Below are 8,785 nucleotides of genomic sequence, written 5' to 3'. Positions count from 1 at the left end.
CATCCTCCCTCCTCCCATCGTCTCTCCTTCCATCCTCCCTCCTCCCTCCCTCCCTCCCTCCGTCCTCCCTCCTCCCATTGTCTCTCCTTCCATCCTCCCTCCTCCCTCCCTCTCTCCCTCCTCCCATCACCTCTCTCCCTCCATCCTCCCTCCTCCCTCCCTCTCTCCCTCCGTCCTCCCTCCTCCCATTGTCTCTCCTTCCATCCTCCCTCCTCCCTCCCTCTCTCCCTCCTCCCATCACCTCTCTCCCTCCATCCTCCCTCCTCCCTCCCTCTCTCCCTCCGTCCTCCCTCCTCCCATCACCTCTCTCCCTCCATCCTCCCTCCTCCCTCCCTCTCTCCCTCCATCCTCCCTCCCTCTCTCCCTCCGTCCTCCCTCCTCCCTCCCTCTCTCCCTCCGTCCTCCCTCCTCCCATCACCTCTCTCCCTCCATCCTCCCTCCTCCCTCCCTCTCTCCCTCCCTCCTCCCTCCTCCCATCGTCTCTCCCTCCATCCTCCCTCCCTCTCTCCCTCCCTCCTCCCTCCTCCCATCGTCTCTCCCTCCATCCTCCCTCCTCCCTCCCTCTCTCCCTCCATCCTCCCTCCCTCTCTCCCTCCATCCTCCCTCCTCCCTCCCTCTCTCCCTCCATCCTCCCTCCTCCCTCCCTCTCTCCCTCCATCCTCCCTCCCTCTCTCCCTCCATCCTCCCTCCTCCCTCCCTCTCTCCCTCCGTCCTCCCTCCTCCCTCCGTCTCTCCCCCTTCCCCCCGTGTGTCCAGTGGTTCATAAAGACGGGAAGAACTCCCGTCCCTTCGTCTTCACCATCCACTCGCAGCACGTCTCCTCTCACCCGGTGCAGACGCTGGACGTGGCAGCGGACAGTCTGGAGGATCTGACCTGCTGGGCCGGCAGGATCAGGGAGGCGGCGCAGAACGCTGACGCTCGGGTCAGTGACACACACACACACACACACACACACACACACACGCACACAAAGGACTTTAACGACCCAAGCACAGAACAACCTGCTCAACAAAACTTCTATTTCTGTGTAGAACTTAGTACATAGTAGTACATTTTGAATATATATATTTATATGACTTTTTTCCCCTTTGTCAGAAAATTAAGTTTGCAGAACAGTCTTTGTTATCCATTGTGATGCAAATTTAAATTTGGGACGTATTTTTCCTGACGGTAACACTGGCATAAATAATTTGAATATTCTGTACTTCCGTTTATTACATTAAATCCTAAAAGCACAAAATAACAATTTCCCCACAAAAATGAAATCATCACGTGGCGTTTTGTAGCTAAAATCTGTATTTAAAAAATAAAGAAAAGACTATTTCATCTCCATGGCAACAGATGCAGGAGGAGAAACAGATGGAGCGGAGGAAGAAGATCGCGGTGGAGCTGTCGGAGCTGGTGGTTTACTGCCGACCCGTCCCCTTCAACGAAGACAGTGAGATCCACACTTTCCCTTTTTTACATTTTTTATTTCAAACACTTTCAGCTCGTCTCACTTTCTCTCTAATTCCCAGAGATCGGGACGGAGCGGGCGTGTTACCGGGACATGTCGTCCTTCCCAGAGACGAAGGCGGAGAAGTTTGCGACGCGCGGCAGAGGGAAGCGCTTCCTGCGCTACAACCGCCGCCAGCTGTCCCGCGTCTACCCCCGAGGACAGAGGCTGGACTCGTCCAACTACGACCCGCTGCCCATGTGGCTCTGCGGCTCCCAGCTGGTCGCGCTCAACTTCCAGACCCCAGGTCAGAGAGAGTGTGTGTGTGTGTGTGTGTGTGAGAGAGACATGAACATTGAAGTAATCAGATACGTGAGAGTTTATTAAGGAGAATTAAACAACATTCAGAACAACATTGAACGGGGTCAGCGGCAGGAGTTTACATTAATCTGTTGGATTTTCATAATTTCAAATTCATAAACCTTTAAAAAACAGAAAAAAACCTAATCAAAACAAGATCCTGTTTTGAAAAAACAAACTCAGGTTTTCTCTTGTCATCAAATTTAAGAAATTCATCCAGTCAGTTGATCTGTACAGGATGTGATAATAATTTAAAAATCTAGCAGCGTTATATAAACAGAACTGGATTCATTTTCTTTGTACCTTAAAAATTACACAGAATATCTTGACAGAGTTCATTTTAACTTGTTTCGTAATTGACTGCAATACAGAGAAATGACCCCCAGGGGGAGACATATTAATGAAGCGATAAGTAATAAGTCTAGAGGTTTAACTGGAATCAGAAAAAAGAGAAAAAAAAAATTTTGTTTCTAGAATAGAAAAAGTTTATTTCGAACACTTTAAAAAAGTAATAATCAATAACATTTATTTTAAATTAAAAAAAGAAAGAACAACAACAAAAACAAGAAGTCCAATAATGATGGAAAAATGTATCGTTATTGTTTCTGCTCTTTGTTTGTATGAAAGAAAAAAATTCACCTCTTCAGATTATTCAGATAAAAACGACCCGAGAAGAAATAATCCAGATCAAATGTTTCCTGTCCGTCGTTTTTTTGCTGAGGGATCCTAGAAATAATATCTGTTGTTAATCTGCTGGATTTTAAAAAAATGTTTAATTCATAAACCTGAAAAAAAAACAGAAGGAAAAACAAACTCAAACAAGATCCTGTTTTTAAAAATAAGCAAACATGAAATCAGCTTTCTCTTGTCTCTCTTCTCTTTCTCTTGTAAGAAATTTAAAATTAGCAGCGTCATATAAACAGAACGGAATTAAATTTGCTAATTTCTCTTTAAATCCTAAAAATACACAGAATATCTTGACTGCAATACAGAGAAATGACCACAAGGGGGGGGGACATATTAATGAAGCGATAAGTAAGAAGTCTGCTCTTTGTTTGTATGACAGAATTCATTTACCTCTTCAGATTATTCAGATAAAATGATCTGAGGAGAAATAATCCACATCAGAAGGTTCCTTTCTGTCTATCATCTGCAAAGTTCACTTGGACAATTAGTTTTTTGGACTTTCTTTCACCAATAACTGCCAAAAGTAAATCATCTGGAGATGAACTGTCTGGTCTGCAGACAAACCCATGCAGCTGAACCAGGCCTTGTTCCTGCTCGGCGGCGGCAGCGGCTTCGTGCCGCAGCCCGACGCCGCGAGGGACGACGCCTTCGACCCGTTCGACAAGGACACGCTGCGAGTGGAGCCGATCACCGTCCAGCTGCAGGTCGGGGGTCCGATCACGCCAGGAAACGACTGGGATTGGGTTTCTGTTTGAATGTCGTGACGTCACCATCACATCACATTCTCCTCCCCCTCCAGGTGCTGGGCGCCCGTCACCTGCCCAAAAACGGCCGCAGCATCGTGTGTCCCTTCGTGGAGGTGGAGATCTGTGGAGCCGATTACGACGCCTGCAAGTGCAAGACGGACGTCGTGGGTAAGATGGCCGCCGCCGCCGCCGCAGTTCACTGTGAACCGCTTCATTCAGTCCCTAACTGCGTCTTCCTCTCTCCCTCAGCTGATAACGGCCTGAATCCCGTGTGGGTGCAGAGGCAGTTTGTGTTCGACATCCACAACTCCACCTTCTCCTTCCTGCGCTTCACCGTCTACGAGGAGGACATGTTCAGTGACCCCAACTTCCTGGCACAGGCGACCTTCCCCGTCCGCCTGCTCCGTACAGGTGAGCGTGACCACACGATCACCAGACAGTCTTCATAAATTCTGGATTCATTATAAATGATTTGTACAGTGAGAGGACGCTCCGGCTCTTTTCTCTTTGTTTCGATGTTGTGTCACATGTTGATGTTGTGTTACATGTTGTGTCACATGTTGATGTTGTGTTACATGTTGTGTCACATGTTGATGTTGTGTTACGTGTTGTGTTGTGTGTTGATGTTGTGTTACATGTTGTGTCACATGTTGATGTTGTGTTACATGTTGTGTTGTGTGTTGATGTTGTGTTACATGTTGTGTCACATGTTGATGTTGTGTTACATGTTGTGTTGTGTGTTGATGTTGTGTTACATGTTGTGTCACATGTTGATGTTGTGTTACATGTTGTGTTGTGTGTTGATGTTGTGTTACATGTTGTGTCACATGTTGATGTTGTGTTACATGTTGTGTTGTGTGTTGATGTTGTGTTACATGTTGTGTCACATGTTGATGTTGTGTTACATGTTGTGTTGTGTGTTGATGTTGTGTTACATGTTGTGTCACATGTTGATGTTGTGTTACATGTTGTGTTGTGTTGTGTGTTGATGTTGTGTTACATGTTGCGTTGTGTGTTGATGTTGTGTTGTGTTGATGTTGTGTTGATGTTGTGTTGTGTTACATGTTGTGTTACATGTTGTGTGGTCTGCGTTGTGTTGTGTGTTGATGTTGTGTTACATGTTGCGTTGTGTGTTGTGTGTTGTGCGTTGTGTTGTGTGTTGATGTTGTGTTACATGTTGCGTTGTGTGTTGTGCGTTGTGTTGTCAGGCTACAGGAGCGTTCCTCTGAAGAACAGCTACAGCGAGGAGCTGGAGTTGGCGTCGCTTCTCGTCCACATCGAGATCGTCAACGCGAAGGTACCGATCAGTCCAGTAGAAATCTATATCACAACATAAAAACGAGAATTATTTCATTTTGTTCACCGGTCCATATCACAATATGGAAAATTGCTTGGAAAAGTTAAAAAAAATAAATAAGCCAGTTAGCAATTTAATGAATTCACAACTATTTAATAAACTTACGTCATGATTTTTAATTGAAAATTTCATAAACAAAAAAATATAAAGTAAAGTAAATTTATTAGAACAGTAAAATTAAGATTAATAAAATATGACATATATTAGACCACGCTCACCCTGGGCTCTGGGAACTTATGATTGATATATTTTCAGTAGTTCATTTTTCATTTTTAGTTACTCTATGTATTTCAGTGGAGTTGCGCCTCGTCAAAATGTGTTTTCTCAATTCATTGAAATCATATGATTATAAGAATTATTTTATTCATCAGTCACATTTTTGAAAATTGTTCCAAAAATGTGTTAAAATAATTTTTAGTCATTTTTACTCACATCAAAATCAAAAATCAAAATATTATAAAACAATAAAAAAAACTTTCACTAACTTCAAAAAAACTAAAATACAAGTTTTTCAGTTACGTAAATAATCAGCTGCAACTCTTTTGTAATATTTTTTATATAATGTATGATTGAATATTTCGTCGTTTAAATACAATAGTGTAAATGATTTGCAGGGATCCATTTGGTGAAAACAATAACACAATGATGATAATCGTATTCATCACTGAGCACCACTCGCTCTCTCCGTCCACGAGCTTGACCTCCTCTGTCCCTTCTCCATCCTCAGGAGGAAGACGACGAGAACTTGTACTCGTCCATCCAGCTGCTGCGGGATCGAACCAGCGAGCTGTCGAACCAGGTGTCCCTCCTGGAGCGGTCGGGCTCGTCCGACGTGGGCTACCAGCAGAGTGTGGAGGAGCTGCGGGCGGCTCAGGATCAGCTGAGCGAGCTGGTGGAGGCGCGGAACCGCAGGTGACGGAGAGGAAACGGATTCCACTCCATGGATGATCGGAATTCATTGATTCATTGATTATTAATTAGAAACTTTCACATAATATCAAATGTGAGGATTTGATTTTGTATCATTGGGAGTTGAATGTATCTTTGGACGAAACAAGCCGAGTGAAGACGTCAACATGGGAACCGATATATAAAATGCCTTTTTTTTATTATTTAAGTTTTGCAAAGACCCAAAAAACCTCAGTCACAAGTTCCCAGAGTCTTAAAAATATCTTGTTTAGTTCAAACAACGATTCGAAAAACATAGAATTCAAGAACATAAGAAAAAATTCACATTTCAAAAGTTGTAATCTGTGAATTTCTGCCATTTTCTCCCTAAATAGGAATTGACTCTGAATAGTTGCAGATTAATTTGATGCCATTGCTTTAATTTCTATGTTGATTTATATTTTCGCATCACTCTTTTATAACATATTCTGAATACACAGTTGTTTTTAAATCTTATGTACTGTGGGTTTATTACAATAGCACCACATTTTGGTGAAAACTCTAAATTTGAAAAATAAGTCATTTATTTGACCTCTTCTCTTATTTTTAGTTTAATTAATTCAACACAACGGACTTTTATGATTTCTGAAATCCATCTTATATGTCCGAACAGACACACGCACACACACACACACACACACACACACACACACAATAAACAATAACATATCAGGATTAATACCTTTTCTGTTCCAGGCTGATGGAGAAGAAGCGCAGGGAGAAGCTGAGGCAGCAGGTGGCAGCAAAGCGCAGTTGATGCGCCCGTCCACCAGGGAGCGCTGCACTCACGCTCTACGGCAGCGAACTGCACACCGCACCTAACTGGAGGATAAAAGAAAACGTGTTCCTTCACAATGACGTGTTAGATACCTTTTTTTAAAAGCAGCAAAGCTGCTGCTGACAAACAGAATCATCTCATGGACTCATTTTTTTCACCCAAAAACTTGAAATATGAAATTAATCAGACTATTGGGAAAATCAGGATGAAAAAGGGAAAAGAAAACTCAGGTGACACTTAAGAGAGAGGGAAGAAAAGAATCCTCTCTAATATCTGGATGGAAAAAGGATGTGAGCGTCAGGAATGTGCCTTCTGACGACTCTTCTCTGTAACTGGAACAGTTTTTACTGGAAAACTGCAAACAAACCGGAGGAGGAATCCGCTCGTCTGTCTCGGAACCAGTGCTCATGAAATGGCTTTAAAGGGATTTCAAAGGCCGATGACATGAACCGTGAACCTTCCTCCTCGTGCACAAACTGGAGTGTGAACTGCGTCGAACAAAAACCTCGCCGAACACCAGAAGGTCTTGTTTGTTAACACTCCATCGAAAGGGCTCGAAACTTTATCTTATGTTTCCTTCAAAGAGGCTCAGGAACAGCGAGCGAGGGGACGAGACGTCACCTGGACGTCACCTGGACGTCACCTGGACGTCACCTGGACGTCACCTGGATGTCACCTGGATGTCACCTGGACGTCACCTGGACGTCACCTGGACGTCACCTGGATGTCACCTGGATGTCACCTGCGCTGACGGACGGAGGTGTGTTCACGTGGTCCGGAGAACACGCGGCAAACGCAAAGGGCCACGACGGAACACGACGCTCCCTCTGCCTCTTTTCACACGCCCGCTCAAATTTAGACGTCTGAACCTCACGAGCAGGACCAGCTGCTGCCGCCGCCGCCGCCGCCATCGTGCCGCTGATCAACGACTGTGGTTCAACCTGGTCCTGGATCTGACAGGTCCATTCGACCCACTGCATGTTGGCTTCACATTCCTCGGATCTCGGAGTCGGAGGGGCGCTCCAGTTGCAGATTTCTGACTTGGAGGTCGTAATTCCAAGTTCTGAGATTATACTGTAACGGTAAATCCGAGTTCGGAGCTCCGAGTTCCGAGGTATAATGGAACGCAGGGTAATGCCATTCCAAGTCGGAAGTCAATAATTCCGTGTCGGTTCGTCCGATCTCACCCTGCGTTCCATTATACCTCGGAACGCAGGTTCACCGCTATAATCTCAGAACTCGAAAATCTAAGACCTCTGTGTTGGAAATTGCAACTGTACAGAAGAGTATTAGGGCCAGGCATGAGGAAAAACATTTAGTTTAACATTTCGAGAATAAAGTCGAAATGTCGAGATTAAAGTTGAAATGTTCCTAAACGTCTGTGTTGTGGCACCAGTTCAGCTTTCACACATCCACGTTAACCAACGTTAGCGAAGCTACGTTAGCGAAGATGACAGAACATACTAGAAGAAAACAATAATGGACTTCAGATTGAAGATGCTGTAACTTTATGTAGAAATTAATATTGTGTTCTGGGAGCTCCCTCCCTCTTCTATGCAGAGCTCCGCTCGGCCTGTAGCCGACGTGTGTTGAGCAATTTGACTCAAGTTGTGTTTTCTATCCGTTTCCGTCTTTGCCAACTGTCCAGAATTATTACTCTGCTTCCAGTTTCCATTTAATAAAGCTCTTTCATGTACGCCCGTCTGCACACGGTCATTTGAAGATGAACTAATAGTATATCAAGAAAAAAAAACAGCAGCTGCGACTTTCGACCTGTTCATAACAGTCGTAGTGTGGTCAGTCATGAAAATGTCATAGTTGACAGTTAAAGACCCCCTCCAGTTACGTTTAAAGTATATAAAAATAATCTGCTATGCCTAATATTTTGTTTAACATTTTTTACCTCAAAAAGTTTTTCAAAAACCCTCTGAAATGGGGCTGGAAACCATCCACTCTCTCCCTCATTGAGGAATTCTGAGAATATGAATATTGACAGGTGGAAGAATGTTAATGGCTGGAGGCAACATCGGAGAGATTCAGCCATAAAACTTTCACCTACTGCTAATGCTAACGCTAACTCAGCTGACTCACTTGCTGCCCTCTCGTGGATGCTAAATGCTAATGCTTACTGTTTGCTGACGCACCTGCCGGCCTCTCGTGGATGCTAACTGCTAATGCTAACGCTAACTGTCTGCTGACGCACATGCTGCCCTCTCGTGGATGCTAACTGGTAATGCTAATTTTTTGAGTACAGTACAGTACAGTAGTTCCCTCTGAACTGTAAATTGACTGTAAATACGACAACTGCTCAAACAGCAAGTCTTGACCCAGCAGAGGATAAAATCCTGCCGACTCAGTTAATGTTCACATCAAACATCTGAACGGGGTCAAAACATGAACTCTGTCAATTTGTGACTTTGACCACGGCACGACTGCTGCCGTCGCCGGGGGGCTCGAGTGGTGGCGAAAGTAA

The 8,785-nt window shown here is 44.4% G+C and overlaps 1 protein-coding gene across 4 annotated transcripts in view; it reads left to right on the top strand.

Annotated features, from left to right (window-relative positions):
* Positions 1 to 8,008, top strand: part of LOC118317716 (1-phosphatidylinositol 4,5-bisphosphate phosphodiesterase gamma-1-like) — a 29,024-nt gene extending 21,016 nt beyond the window's left edge. For 3 of the 4 annotated variants that reach the window (XM_035646636.2, XM_035646635.2, XM_035646638.2), the window contains 9 exons: positions 757 to 923; positions 1,343 to 1,439; positions 1,519 to 1,743; positions 3,042 to 3,187; positions 3,283 to 3,397; positions 3,479 to 3,640; positions 4,438 to 4,526; positions 5,314 to 5,498; positions 6,231 to 8,008. In XM_035646636.2, the coding sequence (XP_035502529.2) occupies positions 757 to 923; positions 1,343 to 1,439; positions 1,519 to 1,743; positions 3,042 to 3,187; positions 3,283 to 3,397; positions 3,479 to 3,640; positions 4,438 to 4,526; positions 5,314 to 5,498; positions 6,231 to 6,291 (1,247 nt within the window). In that variant the 3' untranslated portion in view covers positions 6,292 to 8,008. Of the gene's footprint in view, positions 1 to 756; positions 924 to 1,342; positions 1,440 to 1,518; positions 1,744 to 3,041; positions 3,188 to 3,282; positions 3,398 to 3,478; positions 3,641 to 4,437; positions 4,527 to 5,313; positions 5,499 to 6,230 lie in introns of those variants that run through there. The other variant, XM_035646639.2, reaches the window with a different exon arrangement.
* The last annotated feature ends 777 nt before the right edge of the window (positions 8,009 to 8,785 follow it).

Source organism: Scophthalmus maximus, chromosome 13 (assembly GCF_022379125.1).
Source record: "Scophthalmus maximus strain ysfricsl-2021 chromosome 13, ASM2237912v1, whole genome shotgun sequence".
Lineage (NCBI taxonomy): Eukaryota > Metazoa > Chordata > Actinopteri > Pleuronectiformes > Scophthalmidae > Scophthalmus > Scophthalmus maximus.
The sequence above is the reverse complement of the archived record's forward strand: the minus strand, read 5'-3'. Positions and strand labels throughout refer to the sequence as shown.